General features: G+C 46.4%; 1 protein-coding gene across 2 annotated transcripts in view; it reads left to right on the top strand.

Moving 5' to 3' along the window:
• TBC1D17 (TBC1 domain family member 17) overlaps positions 1–20,779 on the top strand; it is a 59,237-nt gene extending 38,458 nt beyond the window's left edge. For both annotated transcript variants that reach the window (XM_040433851.1, XM_040433858.1), the window contains 4 exons: positions 3,374–3,471; positions 4,437–4,553; positions 7,343–7,429; positions 19,705–20,779. In XM_040433851.1, coding sequence (XP_040289785.1) covers positions 3,374–3,471; positions 4,437–4,553; positions 7,343–7,429; positions 19,705–19,917 — 515 coding nt within the window. In that variant the 3' untranslated portion in view covers positions 19,918–20,779. The remainder of the gene's footprint in view (positions 1–3,373; positions 3,472–4,436; positions 4,554–7,342; positions 7,430–19,704) is intronic.
• The last annotated feature ends 1,339 nt before the right edge of the window (positions 20,780–22,118 follow it).

Genomic DNA, 22,118 nt, shown 5'->3' with positions numbered 1-22,118 from the left:
ATATTTTTTAATAATTTAATAGTTTGGACTTTTCGGACGCAGCGCTATGTAATATGTTTATTTATTTATTGTTTATATATTTATATATTTTATATGTAAAATTGGGAAAGGGGGGATTTAAACGTAATATTTTAGGGTACTTTCACACTTGCGTTTTTCTTTTCCGGCATAGAGTTCCGTCACAGGGGCTCAATACCGGAAAAGAACTGATCAGGCATATCCCTATGCATTCTGAATGGAGAGTAATCCGTTCAGGATGCATCAGGATGTCTTCAGTTCAGTCATTTTGACTGATCAGGCAAAAGATAAAACCGTAGCGTGCTACGGTTTTATCTCCAGTCAAAAAAACTAAAGACTTGCCTGAATGCCGAATCCGGCATTTTTTTCCCATAGAAATGTATTAGTGCCGGATCCGGCATTCAAAATACCGGAATGCCGGATCCGAAAAAAACGGTGATTAAAATAATTGCCGGATCCGTTTTTCCAGATGACATCGGAAAGACTGATTCGGCATTTCAATGTATTTGTAAGACTGATCAGGCATTTTTCAGACTGATCAGGATCCTGATCAGTCTTACAAATGCCATCAGTTGGCATACGTTTTGCCGGATCCGGCAGGCAGTTCCGGCGACGGAGCTGCTTGCCGGATCACTCTGCCACAAGTGTGAAAGTAGCCTAATGTGTACATACTGCCTTTTTTGTGGCCTTTTTAACTTTTTTCATTGCATTTCTAATGTGGGATTACTGTTTAGCCTTCTTTTCAAATTTACTAATACAGCCTGACCTGAAAAGTATTTGATCATGCCACGTCCACTCTTGACCTTGGCATTTAAACGGGCTGTTCAAGTTATTTTTATTGATGATCTATCCTCGGGATAGGTAATCAATATCAGATCGGTGGGCAATTTTTTTTTTAACTCGCCTTAATCCACTTGTTCGCTCAGCCGGCATCTCTTCTGTCTTCATCTGTGAGCAATAGGACCTTTGATGACGTCACTACGCTCATCACATGATCCATCACCATGGTGATGGATCATGTGATGGACCATGTGATGAACGCAGTGACGTCATCAAAGGTCCTATTGCTCACAGATTAAGACAGAAGAGAAGCCGGGCTGCGCGAACAAGTGGATTAAGGTGAGTTAATTTTTTTATTTTTTTATTATTATTATTTTTTAACCCCTCCAGCCCTATTGTACTATGCATTCTGTATTCAGAATGCTATTATTTTCCCTTATAAACATGTTATAAGGGAAAATAATACAATCTACAGAACACCGATCCCAAGCCCGAACTTCTGTGAAGAAGTTCGGGTTTGGGTACCACAGTCGGTTTTTTTATCACGTGCGTGCAAAACACATTGGACACGCGTGATAAAAACTGAACATCGGAACACAATCGCAGTCAAAACTGACTGCAATTGCGTACCTACTCGCGTGGGTTTGCCGCAATGCACCGGGACGCATCCGGACACGCTTGTCTGCAAGGGGCCTAAGGCTACCTGCACACTTGAATGTATTTGATGCAGATTTTGTTGCAGATTGAAATGGGTGAAACCCGCATTAAATTCCGCACAAACAATTGACATGCTGCAGATTTCAAAATACGCACTGGAGGTCAATTCACAAGTAGTAGATGAGATTCTGAAAATCTCATCTACTTAGATGGCACTGTATGCTTCGGATTTGCCACACAAAACTCCATGCGGAAAATCCCCATGAATTGTGCTGGTAGTCTAAGTGGTACACTCATATAAGGCAGAGAGCTGCACCATTACCACGCTGAGACAAACCAGTGTAAATACATTAGTTTTTTCCAGTGCTTTTACATTCATTTCTTCATGGTACAACTTCAGGAAAAGAGATCAGCATTTACATGTGGTTTAGCTGCACCATTACTGATTGAATAGCCTATAACTGATGTGCACCTTTCCTACAGCAAGTCATGACTTAAGGCTCCTTTACAATGCTCAATTGAGCAGACGATTGTTGAGAAGAAGGCGTTCCTTCCTGGCAATCTCCTGCCCGTCAGTGAAGGAGACAGCTTAATTTACATACAGTGATCTCCTCCACAGTATGGGGAGGAGCAATCACTTATGCCATCGCTTGTCCCCATACATTGTTTTCCAGCAGCAGAGGCTGTTTAGACGGCACAATCGGCTGCTGACAAATGATAATTTAGTTGACCGCACCCAACGATCCTATTACCTGATGAACAGGTGTTTCGCTCATTCATTGGGTAATTGGTGGCACTTTTAAACCGCTAACGGGTTTTTGTACGAACGTGGCTAACGATAATATGCCCGAACATCAGGCAATCTAAAGGGGACATTAGACTGTGAAGAAATCATACTGAAAATGTAGGTGTGCAGTACTAATGGCCCAGGCAACCAACTACAACATATAATAGAAACGAAGAACTATATCAAAAGTTGCACAGCCAAAAATATAACCATTTTTATTAAAGCCACAATAGAACAAGAGGTTAAAATATTGTATACAATAAAGACCCCACGTGGGACCAAAATCCATCCCTACATATTAATGCACATCTAATTCCTAATAAGAAAAATAATGGTGCCCAGACAAACCATGGATGAGAAAGTATATACTACTACATGCATGATATCTAATGTCAAAGATAAGAAAAATATATATGCCCATAGGATGTTATAAGGTGTCCAGGCTAAAGTGCGCACATTTTTTGCCCCACGTGTATTTTTGGGAATGCGGCTTTTGATATAATCCTTCTTTTCTATCATATACGGTATTTTAGGCTTCTTTCACACTTGCGTTAGGCTTGTCCGGCAGGGGTATAGCCTGCCGGATCCATACTAACGTTTGCACACGTGAGTTGCCGGAAGTCCGCCCTGGCCCCATTCCCTATAATAGGGACGGGCCAGATCTTCGGCCGCAGCACAGCAAATATACCAACAAAAAATTGCAGCATGCTGCGGCCTCCTCTCTGGCCCGTCCCCATTATAGTGAATGGGTCGGGGCGGACTTCCGCCAGCACACATGTGCAAACTTTAGTATGGATCCGGCAGGCTATTCCGCTGTCGGACAAGCCTAACGCAAGTGTGAAAGTTCTCAGCACAGCTGAGCAAGTGTACACGTGGTTTCATCACAGCCGGAATTGTGGAGGTTGCTGAACCCTGATCCGTTATAGTTTAATGGACAGATATGATGTTTGTGGAATGCAGTGGGGGTAGGAAGCAAACTGAATATCCTCAGTGTACTGCCATACTGGATACATAGCTACACACCTTACAGATAAGAGTCCCCTCCACTCCAGTGTAAAATCAAAATATTTTTTTTTTAACCATTGTGAATATTTTATGAACACTGATTTTTTTATTTTATATGTTTGTTAGATTCCAAAGAATCTGGAAATCTAAGTTGCTGTTTCCGGTGGCTGCTCATTTGGTTCAAACGGGAATTTTCCTTCCAAGATATTCTACTCCTATGGGAGGTAAGCACCAGTGACTATGTTCCATCTATACATGTCTTGATAGGTACAGGTCCTAACTCTGGATTCAGCATGTATGTGTATAACAGGGGTCCCCTGACGTGCATGGCCATCCATGTGGAGGGATGGCCTCAGATGAGTATGTGTAGCCGTCTCCATTCACGTGCTTGGCTGACACCCATAGATGTGAAAACGCACATGAATAGCCACCTCTCCATTCATTTTCTTTGCCTCATTAGATGGGTTGGCGACGACTGTTCTTCAGATAGGTGCAGGACCCAGAGGTGGGCCCTGCTTCTGTCGGACATTTATGGTCTAACCTGTGGATGTGACAGTACTCCTAATATTTTCTGTATCACATGCTGTGGTGTCGTCCCCACGATGTGCCAAAGCGATGTCACTATGGCAGTCGGGTTGTCTGTTGTGGTTCCCCCAATATAAAGCAAGAGATCTTTTGGTAGAGCCTAATAAAAGTGTCTGTGGACATAGAATATATTATTTTCTCTGAAGTCTCCTAACTGGTATTCCACTTCTCTTGTAAAACTCCATTTAATCAGGCAGACTGCTGTTGAATTATTGGATTCCGGATTGCACAGAATTGCACTGTATCAGCTGGCCTTAGTGCACATCAGTATGTATATAAGTGACTAGCCAATTGCTACAGTCTTCCTTAACCCCTGTCCTGCCAGAACGTTACTTGAAGCAAGGACATGATAAGTGGCCAGTGTTTATCATACCACCCATCCCAAGTGCTTTCAGTATCCATAGATGGTTGTTCATCAGAGTAATAGATCCTTTTTGTCACGATGCGAGTATCGCTCTGAACAGCCTCACGCTGCCCACATATCAGATGTTCCATGTGAAAATCTGCAGACAGAATCCATGATGCCAAATTTCATCCTAATTCAGATCTGTTATAATAATATTCTTGCACAGAAATCATCTTCCTTGTTTGTTTTTGCATCAAGGTGCTGTGGACGGGGCTGCCGTGTCCTAACTTCCACCTTCTTGTGGCATGTGGTATCCTAGACTCGGAGCGGGAAGCATTGATGAACTCCGACTATGGCTTCAATGAGATTCTTAAAGTAAGTGAGACTAGGCTTAGCCTCTGATCTGTTCACTCTAAAGTCCTATATATGATCCATATTCAAGGGTCTCCCTATAGGGAGTGCTACCGTGCCTGAGGGGGCCCACCAGTATTATAAATGACACATAGTAGTAGGTTGGGGCCCTGTTACAGATTTTGCATTGGGGTCCAAGAGCTTCACGCTAGAACATTGTCCATAGTTACAATATACAACTGTAAATTGTCCATTTGAAGACTACAGACAAGCAGCCATTATGTTAGGCTAAATAAAGATTTATTTTTGGTTGTCATCTTTCTAAATTGATGTCTCATGATATAAGAACCCTAGTTTTGTGGTAAAATCCATCCAGATGTACCCTGCTAGATCAGGCACTACATGAAATCTAAAATTCACAAAAGTTAAAATGATGTGTTAAGTCTCCTCAGTACAAATGACTGAGCCAGCCTTCAATAAAGATTGCTTAATCTGTAGTTCTGCTGACATACAGATTAAAGGGGTTCTGCGGTTTGTTTAAACTGATGATCTATCCACTGGATAGATGATCAGCATCTGATCGGCAGGGGTCCGACCCCCGGGACCCCCACCGATCAGCTGTTTGAGAAGGCAGTGGCGCTGCAGGAGCGCCGCGGTCTTCTTACTGTTTACCGCAGTCCCAGTGACGTCACGACTTGTATCAACTGGCCTGGGCGCACCTAAGGTCCACTCAAGTGAACAGAGCTTAGCCGCGCCCAGGCCAGTTGATACTAGTCGTGACGTCACTCGGCTTGCGGTAAACAGTGAGAAGGCCGCAGCGCTCCTGCAGCGCCGCTGCCTTCTCAAAAAGCTGATCGGTGGGGGTCCTGAGGGTCGGACCCCCGCCGATCAGATGCTGATCTATCCAGAGGATAGATCATCAGTTTAAACAAACTGCAGAACCCCTTTAAGTAATGGCTAAAAAAAATCCTCATGTCAAGTAGAATGACTGATCTCTGCCTGGGTTTCCCATAGACATCAGTTACATTGGCAGGTGGAAAGTTCTGGGGCTGCAATTTCCCTAATAGATCAATTTGTGTAAAGAAAAGAGGTGATCTCAGAATGGTCTAGAGCCCAGGCTCCCCCGATACCTTTACTGCATGGAGTAGATTGTGTATTTCTAGTGGGTACTCATAGTTTTCTCATGCTGCACTTTTAATAGATGCAGCATGGTATGTGGTAGTAAGTTTGGAGGTATAGTTTTAGGGATGGGGGTACATGGCTAAGGGACATTGGTAACCACTGGTGTATAGTGTGGTGACAAGTGCAGCTATCTTGAAGAGCCTTTATATCTAAATTTAGGGAATTTATTGATTCATTGATTGATTTGTTCAAATCTGTTCTCTCATCTCTAATCAAAATTACGGGAGTGTTGTTTCCAGTGGGAAGACGGAGAATGTTTATCTATACTTTAATATACACTTCTGTCAGAAGGGGGCATTATATTTTTTTTAACTCCATATCCATGGAAAACTTTTATTTTCTTTTAGAATTATTGCCTATTTTTTTAAATTTTGCAGTACTATGCAATTAAAATTATATACAAAATATTCTCCTTTTCTAGCAGTAATTAACTTGCCTTTAAATGGGGTTTTCTGAGACTTTCTAACTGATGACCTTTGAGATGTTTGAGAAGGCAGCGGTGCTCCTGTGAGCGCTGCGGCCTTCTCTCTGTCTTTCCTAGGCCAGTGATGACAGGAGCGCCTCTGCCTTCTCTTCAAAGAGCTGATCTGCAAGGGTGCTGGGAGTCGGACCTCCCCATGATCTGATATTGATGACCTATCCTGAGTATAGGTCATGAATAGTGAAAAGTCGACATCCCCTTTTTTTAACTTGCCTCTCCTGCTCTTCCGCCACTCTGCAGATCCGTCCGTCTCTCCTGCACTCGCCGCTCCCTGGTTTTCTCCAGGCCCGCTTTGCACTATAAACTGACTGTGTACATCATCAGGTCATGGTGCGTGGTCTACATACTGACACTATATGCAGTCAGGACACGTGCAGAGCGGCGCCTGGAGGAAGACCAGGGAGCGGTCAATACAGCCAGCACTACACTCACCGCACTGCCTTCATACTAGTGAGCACTTTCATTATGAAAGCACTTACTAGTATTCACGTTTAAAAGACACAAAATACGGTATGTACTGTAGCTAAATTAACTTGAAAATCTTACAAAAAGGTATTTAATTCCCTGTCTTTGTGTCTGTAGAGTTACATGCTAAGGAATAAAGTCCTGTGATCACAGCAGCCTTGGCACTGATTCACGCAGTCACTAATCGGAAAAGAGGAGGGGTGACACATGAGTGGGGCAGTAGAAGCAGTGGCTATGACCGGGTGGTATTGTAGCAGAGAATGATGACAACTACCTGTTGGTGGGTACAAAAGAAAGAGAGGTCTTCAGCACAAACAACCGAGCCTTAAAGGAAAAGGCTTTGTTTTACATAAGTACTAAAGGCACTGCACTGGTTCCCTGCAGGGTGTGCATGCAAGTAAACGCACCACTAGTCATGTCTATGGCAGATTTAGATGTTGGTAAGGTTCTGGTCAGCGATGGTGGTGGGGTAAATGGGGCTCCAAGACGAACATAGCCTCTTGGAACACATCTCTGACTCTGAAGGTTGAATAACTGTTATGAGCATCTTGTCATCATGACTCCTGTGCAAATCTGTATTGTCTTTGTTTTGTTATCACGACTGTAATTAGTTTCCTGTTGTCCCCCTCCCCTCTCCACTTTGCTTTACAATCCTTAATTGTCTGTTGTCTTTGCTCCTGTTCAGCACATTAACGAGCTGACCATGAAGATGAGTGTGGAGGACATTCTGTGTCGGGCTGAAGCCCTGAATCAGCAGCTGGCACACTGTCAGGTGAGTAGAGGGGTTATTGCTGCTAGCGTCGCATCCCTGCCAGTGCTTGTTGACCTCTCCATTGCCTCCCATTCACCAGCCAGCTCTGTATTGGACTAGCTCTGGCTTTGTAGTAGTTCAGAGTATAAAAATGCAGCACTGGAGTCTGCTCTGCGTGACACAGACATTGTTTTGCTTTGTGATGGGGCGTCCTCTTTGTCTCCATCTTTGTCAGTTATTTATGTTCTATCATTACTGCTTTCATGATTGCAAAGTGCTGCAGAGTATGCTGGTGATATATATTAAAGGTTCCTTTTTTTGGGGGTACTAATCTCTCCTTGGGGGAGAGCGCCTTAATCGCGTGAGGAGACTTGTAGGCCATACATGCTCCTCTGGAATTCTGGGAGGGAAGGGATGCAAATGAGCTCTTAACAAGCTCTGCCTCTAATGCCACCAGATAATGAGGCAACTATCCTAGAAGTCAATGTATCGACCTTTAAATAGGCCTTGAGACATGACTCTGATATTAAATAAGCCACACCTCGTCTGCAGAGAGCGGTTTCAGGGTGATTGCCCATCATCAGTGCAGATCAGAGAGTACTGGGCTAAGGCTACTTTCACACTCACGTTTGGTGTGGATCAGTCATGGATCTGCACAAACACATCCGTTCAGAACGGATCCGTTTGTATTATCATAGCCAGAACGGATCCGTTTGTATTATCTTTAACATAGTCAAAACTGATCCGTCTTGAACACCATTGAAAGTCAATGAGGGATGGATCCATTTTCTATTGTGCCATATTGTGTCAGTGAAAACGGATCCGTCCTGACACACAATGTAAGTCAGTGGGGACGGATCGTTTCAACTTAACACAATATGTTTGGCTCCGTTTCGTCAGGAGGATCTTATCCATTCAGAATGCATTAAGGGCAAAACTGATCTGTTTTGGGACCGCTTGTGAGAGCCCTGAACGGGGATCACAAACACCAGTGTGACAGTAGCCTTAACTGGGTAAGAGGCCTAAGTCAGGATTTGGTGGGTACTATCTCTCCTTGGGGAGAAAGCGCCTTAATCGGCGTGAGGAGACTTATCAGCCATACATGCTTCTCTGGAATTCTGGAAAGAAAGGGATGCAAATGAGCTCTTAGAAGAAGAAGATTTTCACACGGGCGAGTATTCCGCGCGGATGCGATGCGTGAGTTGAACGCATTGCACCCGCACTGAATCATGACCCATTCATTTCTATGGTGTTGTGCACACGAGCGGTGATTTTCACGCATCACTTGTACGTTGCGTGAAAATCGCAGCATGCTCCTCTTTGTGTGTTTTTCACGTAATGCAGGCCCCATAGAAATGAATGGGGTTGCGTGAAAATCGCAAGCATCCGCAAGCAAGTGCGGATGCGCTGCGATTTTCACGCACGGTTGCTAGGAGACGATCGGGATGAAGACCCGATCATTATTATTTCCCCTTCTAACATGGTTTATAAGGAAAATAATAGCATTCTGAATACAGAATGCATAGTAAAATAGCGCTGGAGGGGTTAAAAAATAATTAAACTCACCTTAATCCACTAGTTCGCGCAGCCCGGCTTCTCTTCTGTCTCCTTCTTTGCTGATTGCAGGAAAAGGACCTGTGGTGACGTCACATGATCTTTTACCACGGTGATGGATCATGTGATGGACCATGTGATAACCGGAGTGACGTCACCACAGGTCCTTTTCCTGCAATCAGCAAAGAAGGAGACAGAAGAGATGCCGGCTGCGCTATCAAGTGGACTTTTTTAACCCCTCCAGCCCTATTGTACTATGCATTCTGTATTCAGAATGCTATTATTTTCCCTTATAACCATGTTATAAGGGAAAATAATAAAATCTACAGAACACCGATCCAAGCCCGAACTTCTCTGAAGAAGATCAGGTTTGGGTACCAAACATGCACGATTTTTCTCACGCGAATGCAAAACGCATTACAATGTTTTGCACTTGCGCAGAAAAATCGTGCATGTTCCCGCAACGCACCCGCACCTTTTCCCGCAACACCCGTGTGAAAGAGGCCTTACTCTGCGCCCACCTAGTTTATTTGTATGGTGTTTATCCCATAATTTCCAAATTATTTTAAATATTCTAGTGGAATGTAAATAATATACTTAATAATAATAATAATAATAATTATTATTATGTTGTTTTTATAAAGGTCGCTAAACTCTCATGTGAATTTTAATTCAGTATTTCTAAGGGAGAAATCGGGTCTGACTTAAAGGGACACTGACAGGGCCAAAAAGCATATTTAGGTATATATATGACAGTACAGGTCTTTTAAAGTGTATTAGAATCATCTAAGTATCCCCCCTGTCCACCTTATAAATACAGTAAAATGAAGTTTTATAACCTGCTTGAATCGTGTTCAATCTGCCAAGGGGCGGCGTTTCATCTCAACTTGCACCCAGCCAGGCTCGCCACAACTGCCGTTTGAAGCGCCGCCCAGCTCATCAATATTCACTTCGCTGGGCGGCTACTAGTGTCCCCGACGATGAGCCGGAGGCCGATGCCCATAGGATTGTACAGGGCATGCGCCGGATCTTGCGTCGGGGACACTAGTAGCCGCCCAGCGAAGTGAATATTGATGAGCTGGGCAGCGCTTCAAACAGCAGTTGGGGGCGGCTGGCTGGGTGCAAGTTGAGATGAAACACTGCCCCTTGGGCAGATTGAACACGATTCATACAGGTTATAAAACTTCATTTTACTGTATTTATAAGGTGGACAGGGGGGATACTTAGATGATTCTAATACACTTTATAAGACCTGTAATGTGTGTTATATATATATACCTAAATATGCTTTTTGGCCCTGTCAGTGTCCCTTTAAGAAAAAGAAGCACATTTTACTATAAAGAAAACCCATTCCATTGACAGTGCTCAGAAATCCCCATTACTGGATATCTGACACAATATTCTAAGCAAAAGACCTTCCAAATCGATGTCAGTGTGTTGGGACTGTTATGCCGGATTTACAGTAAGAGAAATCTCTAAAGCAATGTCAAAGGTGTTTGAGATCACTATAGAACCCTTTCTTTGTGGAAAGCAGAGGTATTCTGAGATCAGATTCATCACTGTAACATAAGAAGATCACTTTAACAGAATTTCCTCTTTAACATTATTAGAATTCACCATATACAGGAAGAAATACTATATCGGTGCCTATATAATTAACAGTGAGAGCCAGAAGAGTAGCACTCCCTAAGCCTACAATAATAAAGGGACATGACACGTAGAAAATGAACAAAAACCTATAAAAAAGCCTAGCATTTCCTCCTGCTTTCTATTGATCCTATTTTGTCTGATTTTAAGATTTAAACTGAAAAATATATAATGAAATCTTTTTTGTGTGTCCTGAGTTCAGCTGTGTCTCCGCTGCTTCTTCTCCCTGTCCTTTATCTGGCCGTAAGACAGCTGGCTGCAGTAGGAGTAGGGTTGTTTCGGGTATCGAATTTTCAATACCCAAACGATACTTTTGTCTGGTATCGACCTCGATACCGGGATTTGCCTTTTTTCAATACTAGGCTTCGCTATTGCGCAGTCTAGTATCAGAGAACATGGAGTTCGCTGCTCTCAGCGCGCTCCGTTTTCTCCTCAGCAGCACAGGGGAGAAGGAAGCACTTTCTCCCTCCCCCTGTGCCACTGCTGCCACCAATGAAAGTAAATGTTTAATACAAATCCAGAAGGCGGGTGCTGGCGGGGAGCTGCGATCAGCGGCAGTTAACCCCTCAGGTGCCGCTCCTTGTATTAAATGTTAATTATCATTGGTGGCGCAGTGGTCCCCCCAGGTATTAAAATCATTGGTGGAACAGTGCGCCCCCTCCCCTCAACCCCCCCCCCCCCAGTATGAAAATCATTGGTGGGGCAGTGCGCACCCTCCACTCAACCCCCCAGTATGAAAATCATTGGTGGGGCAGTGCGCACCCTCCACTCAACCCCCCAGTATGAAAATCATTGGTGGTGCAGTGCGCCCCCTCCCCTCAACCCCCCCCAGTATTAAAATCATTGGTGGCGCATTGCACCCCTTCCCTCAACCCCCCAGTATTAAAATCATTGGTGGCAGTGGCCACAGGGTCCCCTCCCCTCCTCTTCATTGGTGGCAGGGGCAGCATCTGATCGGAGCCCCAGCAGTGTAATCCTGGGGCTCTGATCGGTTACCATGGCAGCCAGGACGCTACTGAAGCCCTGGCTGCCATGGTAAGCTCCCTGCTGCCGTGTGCACAAAGCATAGGGCAGCAGGGAGAGTGTGAGATCCTATTCCCCCAATGAGAAACGCGCTACAGTCTTTGGGGTTTGAGGAGTTCCCCACTATATTTCTGTGATTTTGAGATCCTATTCACCCTAACAGAGCTCTATTGGGGTGAATAGGACAAGGGATTAAAATATCCCAGGTTCTACCCCCTAAGGGGGGAAATAGTTATTAAATAAAAAGTTAAAAAAAGTAACCACCAAAATATTAAGTATAAATCACCCCCTTTCCCAATTTTACATATAAAATATATAAACAATAAATAAACATATTACATATCGGTACGTCCAAAAAGTCCAAAATATTGAAAAAATGTCCTATGAGGACATATGAGGTCCCCCCAAAAAATAGGATCGAACTGTTCTATTATAGGCCGGACGTTCGATAAAATGCGGAATACACGCAGCTTTTTTTGGTGTTTTTTTTTTTTTTTCGCGTGGCATTGAATGGTATTGAGGATCGCAATACTTTTTTATGGTATCGAAACCGAATCAAAACTTTGGTATCGAAACAACCCTAAGTAGGAGCCTCCCTACTTTGCCCTGTTTGAAATGAGACAATTTTTTTTTTTTTTAAAAGCCCTGACCCTTCCTGTGTTCTCTGCATGGTATACTACAAGACTGACAATCACTCTACAGCATATTTTACTAGGTCCTAATATAAACCGTTATCTCTGGTTTACTTTTAGCATTTATTACTCAGTTTAGTGTTTGCTTAACATGGAGAGAAAGGGAGGCAACGTCTATGGTATTTAGAATAATAGACAGGGAAGAAATACTATCTGTGTTTTAAAGGGGTTGTCCGGGTTCAGAGCTGAACCCGGACATACCCATATTTTCACCCAGGCAGCCCCCCTGATGCGCTCCCTTGCCCTGTGCTAGATCGCGCAGAGCACGGGCTCCTTTGTTTACAATAACACACTGCCGGGCGGAGGCTTCCACCCGGCAGTGTGTTTGGTGACGTCACTGGCTCTGATGAGCGTGCTTTAGCGCTGCCCTAGCCATTTTACTGGGACCGGAACTCCTGAAAATGCCTTTGCCCTGCGCATTTGAGGGTACAATAGAGACATGAATTCAGTACTGTCTGCGACGGCATTATTTACATGAAGAGTAAGAGGGCAGCCCTATGTAGGTCTACAGATGTAGTTAACACACATGCTTGGCTAAACTAGTGGTGTTAAGCCGAGACCTTCAATTGCTTTTCAGTGACTTTTGTTACAGAATATCACAATGAGTTAAGAGTTTGAGTGTAAATCTGTAACTCATTTACATGGAGAGTCGGGCAGCAACACTATCTATGTCTGCGTCATTTATTTTGAGAATAAGGGGGCAACCCTATCTGTGTTTGCATCATTTACATGGAGAGTGCTGCCCCCTTAATCTATGTACTTACACCATTTACATGGAGATTTGCGGGGCAGCACTATCTGTCCCTGCATCACTTACAGGTAGACAACTGTAGAACACGCAGTAGATTTTGTTGGCAGATATATATGCAACTGAAAATCCGTTCTATTCATCTGAATGGAGTTATTTTGGTGGCAAGCACATGGATTTCTCGCCCATATTCATTGGGGGACACCGGAACCGTGGGTATAGCTATGTCCTCTAGGAGGCGTTGACACTAGATAAAGCTGTTAGCTCCTCCCCTGTCAGCTATACCCCCTCCAGCCTGGAGAGAGAGCTTCAGTTTTTTCTAGTGTCAATAGGAGGCAAGACCTCCCTGCTCTGCAGGGAAGCTCCTGAAGATTTTTTATTTTAGTTTATTTTTTTCCTTCTTTTTCAGATGGGAAAACAGTGGACGCCTCACCTCCCTGTTCTCCCGGGGTCGAGTTGCGCCAGTGCCGGTCACCCGCACTGCTGCCTCCCCCACAGAAGACAAGGTGGACCAGGGCAGCCTCGCTCCCCTGCATCCCGCCAGCCAAGGGGTCACCCATCCAAGCCCCCCTTTTCCAGTGTCCTGCCACTACGGTGCCAGTAGCTGGAGGGGTGAAGATGGCGGCAAGACAGAAAATGAGGTGAGTACACGGGACTAGGTAAGTATGTTTAACCCTCCCCTCCCTCGTCATCATTGTCAGCAGGGACAGCCTATACTCAGGGGTTCAAGACCCCATGATGACCAACGATTACATACTTTAATCAGGGTTGGGACCCTGTCTGTGTAAGTCAATAGGCCCTCCTCAGCCCTCATCACTTGGACTCAGGTTGCAGTACAGCATGCCATAGCATCCCCCCTCAGGAGGAGTTCCCTACAAGGCGCTCAGGGGGTTAATTCCTCTGTTCGTCAGCAGGAGGCCGAGCGCACCGCTGTGGACCGGTGCGCTTGGTCAGGCATGCAGAGGGGGAGCGGAAGAGGCTCCCGCTCCCCACACCTACCGCCATCATCCACCCCCTTCGGGAGCAGACGCGCTGCAGTGTGAGCGCGCCGCTCCGGAGGGGGTTAACAGCAGCGCGATCTGGTGTTCCGGCCCGCGCTTTTTAGTCTGCCAGGGGGCGGTGCTCCGGCCCCCATGTGTCCCGACCGGCGCATAATTCGGTTGCTCGCCTCCTGCGCTGAGGCTGTGGGAGAGCGGCACTCTCCTTGGATCGCCGCTTAGCGGCCGGCTGGGCCGCAGTCTTTGTCCCTGGGGGAAGGGGGGGGGGGGGCTCTTGGGCACACTCTGGCGCGAATTCTTCCCGCCCTACTACTGAGCTCCGCCCCCAGGTCCTAGACTGCCTTAACCCTTAAGGGCCAGCCACCTCTTTGGGCCAGCACCTGATTACCTCTAATACAGTGTGCCTTACTTGAGGAAAAATGTAACCCCTTCCTGCCTCCTGCATTGAGGCCGGCTTCCTAGTTTTTAAAATAATAAATAAATAACAGAAAATGAAATGTGCGTTCATCCGGGTCCCCCTCCTCAGGCCTCATCACCGCAGGACCACCCTGTCTGTGTGGTCCCAGCTGGGACCGTGTCCCTTTTTCAGATAAGAAGGAGCTTGCATAGTTCCCAATCCGCCCTTCGGTGCCGTTTGGTTGATAATTCTCCACCTTCGCAAGTCACGTGGAGGACAGCTGAAGTATTCCCAATCCACCCTCCGGGTCATTTTGGTTGATAATTCCAGTGAAGGACCTCTGCAGGATTTCCAGTCCGTCCTCTGGGGCCGTTTGGTTGATAATTCTCCGCCTGCGCCATACAGTAGTGAGCATCTGGAATTCCCAATCCACCCTCCTGGGTCGTTGGTTGATAGTTCTCCACATGCAAAATTCCATACAGGACCTCTGGCATTCCCAATCCACCCTCCTGGGTCGTTTGGTTGTTAATTCTCCATCTGCGCAATCCAGTGGGGTACTGCTGGAACTTCCCATTCCACCCTCTGGGGTCGTTTGGTTGCTAATTCTCCATCTGCGCAATCCAGTGGGGGTACCGCTGGAACTTTCCATTCCACCCTCTGGGGTAGTTTGGTTGATAATTCTCCACCTGTGCAATTCAATAGAGAATCTCTACAAAAGGACATTTACAATCCACCCTCCTGGTCGTTTGGTTGATAATTCTCCACCTGCGCAATCCAGTGGTAGTCTGCTGAAACCTCCCATCCACCCTCCGGGTTCGTTTGGTTGCTAATGCACCGCCTTCGCGATCTGGTGGAGAGACCTCTAGAAGTTCCCATTCCACCCCCTGGGTAGTTTGGTTGACAAGTCCACACCTGTGCAGTCCACAACTGCCAGGGGCGAGATTCTAAAGGGGTAGCCCTACGCGCAAGCGTACCACAGCAGGACGTCGTCATCTCGAATATCTCGCACCCTCACCCTTCCTCCCAGGGTCCTGCTCAGACACATTCTCCCTCACAGGGGAGGGTCTGTCCGGAGGGGGAGGGGGGGGGATCACTGATTCAGACCCTGACATGAGTCCGAAGCAGTCTCCCGAGATTGCGTCTAAGGTGGCCAGGTAGTACTTGTTGTATGCATTACCCCTTCCTTAGGCGGAGTAACTGCACTACTTCGTTATACAGTATCTGCCTTATACATTGTCCCCTGCCATAGGTGGACTAAGTACAATGACATGGGGTTCCGGACCTGCCATATGCATATCCATTCATGGCGCAATGACATTATCACTGGTTACATTGTGTGCTGTATGCATTACCCCCTTACTTAGGTGCAACAATTGCACTCCCACGGGGTACTGTTCTCGCCGTGGGCATTCGCCCCCCTTCATAGGTGGGGTATTCTCCCTACCACTGGCTAGTACTTGCAGTATGCTTCCACCTTCCTTAGGTAGCTAATTGCACTACCATTGAATACGGTTCCGACTGTCCTTCCATAGGCGGAGTGTTCCACATCACCGTGCTTTCTGTTGCATTACCCCCTTCCACAAGTGATCCACTAGCGGGGAATAACTAAACCTCTTCAGATGCTGTAATTCTGCGGCACCACGGCTCTAGGTGCCTTCGCTTATTTCCAAGGGGGCGTGGCAACAGTCGGTACTCGCAGGTGCCCGGCACTCTTACTCTAGTGCTATATGGGTGCCACCAGTGAACACGGTGGCTATTCCTTATGGTATCCTTCCTTTCCTTTGGTGCTGGTTTTGCGCATGATTATAACTCCTCTGTCTTCTCTGAGGGTTCCTAGCATGTTCCAGTAGGTCATGTTTTTTGTCCGCATCAATACGTGGTGCGTACTCCATTGCACATATTTGGTGAGTGTTCCAGCGAGTCGAGTGTTTCACTGACTCCGTATTCTCTAGCCACCACTCCCCCCTTCTCTGGGAAAGTGGTTATGCTGGCACTCTGGTTTAACTCCTACAGCTTGTTCTCCTCCACAGGTGCAGCTTTACGCTAATGCTCGAGTTCGTGATCACTCCTGTGGGACATCCCCCCTCGGTAGGGGTCCTACCCTGGAGCTAGCTTGGCAGTTGCGCCTGTTCAGCGCCCTTCCAGGTAGAGTTTTTAAGGTAGCTCTACTTAACTGGGGCAGTATGGTACATGGCTTCTACGGATAGTCTCGGGCCTCCCCCTCAGTTTTGCGCTGACAGGACAAACGCTGGCTACTACTGTGGGAGCGGTATTGCATTACCACTACATGCTTGGGTTCTTGCTGCACAGCTCTTTGGTCAGGCGGTGGTCTCTTTTATCACTGAATTCGGTGGCCTCTGCGGGTGACCCCCTCCTCTGCTGGGGTATGGGGCTAGCAATACAGTGTGACTCCCCTTGCCTGGCTTCCTCCTCAGGCAGAGTTTTTTGCACAGCCCCTCAATCCTTGCCTACCTCTGTATAGCGACGGTCTGACAGGAGAAGAATAGGCTAGGTCTAAGCCCATTCCCCGTCTTTTCCTCCTCCTGGCTCATGATTCATAGCCACCCCGCATGCCTTGGTACTTCCTACGTTACTACCTTCCCTCATCTGCATTTGCACAGGGTATTCGTTTGGTGGCCTTCCATTCCAGGCACGTTCTGGTCCGACTGGTGGGCTGTGGCGCCTTCCACATCCCTCCTTCTACAGGAACTCTTCCATTGGTCCGGGTGTGCTACGGTATCTACACGAAAGCTTCCCACCTTCTCGCCAGAGCCAGAGTTTCGGAAGCATGCAACGTGGATGCCCTGATTTCTCCTTGGCGGGAGTTCTCCCTCCTTACGTGTTTCTTCCCCTCCTTTCCAGGGTTCTACGGAAACTTAAGCTGGAGGACATTCTGACAAATCCTAGTCGCTCCGAATTGACCCCGTCGCGTGTAGTACACCGACCTCGTTCTCCTTCTAGGAGACGTCCCTAGGTCACTGCCGCTCAGACGACCTTCTTTCAGGGTCCTGTCTTTAATCGGCATTTAGGGTCTTGGTTGACGGCGTGGCTATTGAAACCGTCATCCTGATGTGGAGAAGGTTTTTCGGCGGACGTCATCCGCTCTATGATTCAGGTCGGGAGGCCTGCACCACCCAGGATCTATTATAGGACCTGGCGGTCCTACTGCGATTCTGTGAAAGTTGGGACATTCCCTCACTCCATTTTTTTTTTTTTTCTCTCTCCACGGTCCTATCGTTTCTACAACCAGGGTTGGACCTTGGTTTAGCCCTTAGTTTTCTTGATGGGTCAGGTGTTGGCGCTTCTATCCTTGGGCAGCTTCCAGCGTTCTCTGGTTCCCCTGGTGCCCATGGAAACTTTCCTTCAGGGAGTGGCACATTCGGTTCCCTTGGGGGAGATCTCTCCGTCTCCTGTCCTAAAAGGTAGTTTTTTCTTGTGGCTATCGCATCCATCAGACGGGTGTCCGAGTTGGGGGTGCTCTCTTGCAGAGAACCCTTCCTGGTTCTTCACAAGGATAAGGCGGTTCTCCGGCCCATTCCTTTTTCTCCCGAAGGTGGTCTCTGTCTTCCACATCAATGTAGGAATTGTCCTTCCTTCACTGTCCCTCTCCTTCACTCCCTTAAGAAGGGAGTTACGTCATGACGTCAGGGCTCTGATCATTATTGGCGGCCTCCAGTCTCTTCTGGCGTACGGAACCCCTTTTTTGTCATCCGGAGTTTCCATGCAAGGGATTGGCTGCCTCCAAGTTGGCAATTGCACGATGGATTCGGTCTGCAAATGCTGTACCATTCTGCACCCGGTGTCACGGCTCGCTCCACTGATCGGTAGGCGCTTCTTGGGCTCTGAGGCATCGCGCTTCGGCTGCGCAGTGGTGTAACGCGGCAACCGGTCCTCCTTACACACATTCTCAAAATTTTACCAGGTGCATACTTATGCATCGGCGGACGCTGCTTAGGCCGCATGGTCTTGCAGGCGGCAGTTTCTTAGATACCAGCGGGGACGCTTGCTTTCATGGGTTTGTGGTTTTTCCCTCCCCGTGGGCTGCTTTTGGACATCCCACGGTTCCTGTGTCCCCCAATGAATATGGGCGAGAAATGGAGATTTTTGTATAACTAACTTACCAGTAAAATCTCTCTCGCTCTTCATTGGGGGACACAGCACCCACCCAGTATTGTTGTTCGGCCACAGTTGTGGCATTTGATGGTTAGAACCCTGTTGGGTCTTTTGGCATGGTTGGTGTTCCATGTTTTTTTTCTTGGTTGGCTTGCTTCTCCTACTGCGTCTACACAAACTGAAGCTCTCTCTCCAGGCTGGAGGGGGTATAGCTGCCAGGGGACGAGCTAACAGCTTTTACTAGTGTCAACGCCTCCTAGAGGACATAGCTATACCCACGGTTCCCGTGTCCCCCAATGAAGAGCGAGAAAGAGATTTTACTGGTAAGTTATACAAAAATCTCCTTTTCTGCAACCCCTGTTTAGATGAATTTTCTGCAACAAAATCTGCCACGTGTGAAGGCACCGTCATGTTGCATAATTTATAGACAGCCAGGAAGGCAGTACTACCTGTGTCTATGTCATTGTGTAGGTTAAAGGCTCCACTGCTCCCCCTTGGGAGGTGACCACCGCATTACACAAAAACCTCATCATAGAACTTGTGGTCACCTAGCTTGGATTGTTGCTATGAAATGTGCCTTCCTGACATACATGCATATTGTTTTAAAAGCTCCCAATATTTTGGTAAATGAAGGATAGGCTGATTATAACATAGAAAAAAACTCATCGCTATCCTGTAGCCTTAGGAATATAATTGTGTTCCTGTATTTTCCCTTGTTAGGCTGGATTCACGTCACCTTTTTGCCCTATGTTTAATGTTTTAAGGTATACGTTTTTTGTATGTGTTAAATGTAAGACAAAAACGTGATGTGGACCCAGACTTGGGCTTCACTATTTCGACCAAAACTGGGGAGTAAAATCTCCTTGAAGTTAATGCAAAGTTAACAGCAGTGCAAGGACATTGTGATGGAAAATGCAGTGTAGTGAAATTTCTCCTAAACATAGATCTTAGGCATGGTATCTGGGTATCCGCTCAACCCCCGTGCAGGATTTCATCTCTCTAGTGATGTGCAGTCGTAATTTGAGATCCTGTTCCTTTATAAAAATATTTACAGGAGCCATTGGGTTAATTTTGAAGAGCATTCGACGATGTCCTTTCATTAACGTCTTTTTTTCCTTTTGCAGGAATTACCTCTTAATATTAAAGAGCTACTCGGCATGGTGGATGTAAAGAGTCCAGCTCCCAGCCCGGACACAGCCAGCCCTCCACAACCCCTCTCTCCAAGCCAGGTCCACGAATTAGACCTCACCGACAGTGTGTCCCCCAGTCAGCCAGACAGTAGTATCGAAATACTACCCACAGAGGACACTACAACCTCACAGAGCCTGTCTCCTTGACCAGCCACACTTATCCGTGCCCTCTAATACTACATGTACTCTGTGTGCACTTACGTTGTATTCAGACTCTCGTTATGTGGACGGTTCTGCACAGTCACCTGGTCACGTACCCGCTCATAACTGACATTTATTAATCATTAACCTCCATTCATAACTGAAAACTAACAGCAAACACATGATCGTACAGAATACGGTTTTCTAGCGATACACCGCTGCCATGAACGTTATTTGACCTTGATGAGTAGCTATTGTATATGGAAGGTGTGCTGCCTATGTATATTTGAAGAGTGTGTCTTATATTTTCGACACAGATAACATTGGTCAAGCCTAAGCTAGCAGACCTCATAGGTTCATGCCTAGGGGTGCAATTTACAGTTTCGCCCAGCTTGACCTTGTATCCTTGTGCATTGGGTTTGAACATGAGATGCCTAGTGAGGCTTGCTCTTTAAAATCACTTTAAAGTTTCCAGTTTTGGGAATGTTATTTTATTTACAGTTTGTGGCAAATGTATACATTAAAGGGGTTGTCCCATTGGAAGTGCCCCGTCTTGTCCCCTTTGGGGGTGCTGCTGACTGTACCTACTTATTTGAATTGAAGGAACAACCATGCAGGTAAAGGCTGGGATCTGGGGATTCCTACCTCCCCGCCTTTGCCAGTGAGCTCTCATTCTTTGTAGATTTTGGCTGCACAAGTTAAATCTGAGATTTGAAGTCTTGTTCTTCTCAGAGTATTTTTTTTTGCCAAGAAGATACATATCCCTTATTGGTGTGGTGTGTGGACAGCCGCTGCCGCAGCTGCTCGCGGTTTAGGTCCATTCAATGGAATTGAGCTTAGCTGAGAGCAGGTCAGCAGGTTTGAACCCGGACATACCCCCATTTTCACCCAGGAAGCCCCCCTGATATGAGCATCACTCCTTTGCCCTGCAATGAATCGCACAGGGCAAAGGCCTTTTATGTAGATCTGGTGACGTACCGGACTCTCCATAGGGCCTGCTAGGCGGAGGCTTCCGCCCAGAAGTGAGCCCAGTGACGTCACCGACACTAATGACAGGCTTTAGCGCTGCCCTAGCCTGTAAAACGGCTAGGGTAGTGCTAAAGCCTGCCCATCAGTGCTGATGACATCACTGGCAAAACTGCTAGGTGGAAGCCTCTGCCTAGCAGTGTGAAAAAATAAACAAACAAGCCCTTGCCCTGCGCGATACAGTGCAGGGCAAGGGAGAGCATTGGAGCATAAAATGCTCTGATGCTCATGTTAGAGAGGCTGAAGCGATGAAAATGGGGATATGCCCCGGTTCAGCTCTAAACCCAGACAACCCTTTTAACAACAGAGTCAAAATCCTACGTGTGTACGGGCCCTTAGTGAAAATACCAGAGGTTGGACCCTCACCAATTACTCAGTAATGACCTTACTAATTTGACAGGTCAGATAGGTCTGTAAATTTCCTGGCCAACCCTTTAATCTTCCATTATACATAGATCTGCTGTGGCTTTTTTTTACCACTAAAAAAAGCCATAGAAAACCGCTTGTGGTTTTTACTATACTGCATGTGTTTTCTATAGTGTTTTTCAAAGCCAGTGTGTAGATGGCATTTTCAGTCCTATAGAGGAGTTCAAAAACACTTGAATGAATGCAACTGCTTCAACATGCTGTAATAAAAAAAAAACACTCCAGACACATAGAAGATTTCCCGTAGACCTTCAGCTAATATCTGCAGCTGGTGTTTTTACCACAAATACTACACCAAAAATCACGTGTGCAAAAAATGCCACAAAAATGCAAAAGCGCATAAAAAAATAAAATAAAAAAAAACTTGTGTGAATCCACTCTTAGCATGGCAGTTTTCTGAGCCAAAGCCAGAAATGGGTTGGAAGGGAATGAGAAATTTAAAGGAAAGACTTCTGCTTCTTGCTGGACCCACCTCTGGCTTTGGATCAAAAAACTGCTACCCTAACGCTGCGTTCAGACCTGAGCGTATGGGATGGAACGCTCTGTATGCGTGATTTTATGCGCGTTTACAGACGCGGCTCCGGAACAAGCGAACGCCCATTGTCATGCTTTCCCGTCAGTCTATGTACGGGACCGCGCGACAAGACGCCCCAAAGAAGCTCCTGTACTTCTTGGGGCGTCGGGCGTTTTACAGCGCGATCGTACGCACTGTAAAACGCTCAGGTGAGAACCATTCCGATAGGGAAACATTGGTT

Source organism: Bufo bufo, chromosome 1, assembly GCF_905171765.1.
Source record: "Bufo bufo chromosome 1, aBufBuf1.1, whole genome shotgun sequence".
In the NCBI taxonomy this organism is placed as follows: Eukaryota; Metazoa; Chordata; class Amphibia; order Anura; family Bufonidae; genus Bufo; species Bufo bufo.
This window is presented reverse-complemented; position numbering and strand designations above follow the sequence as displayed.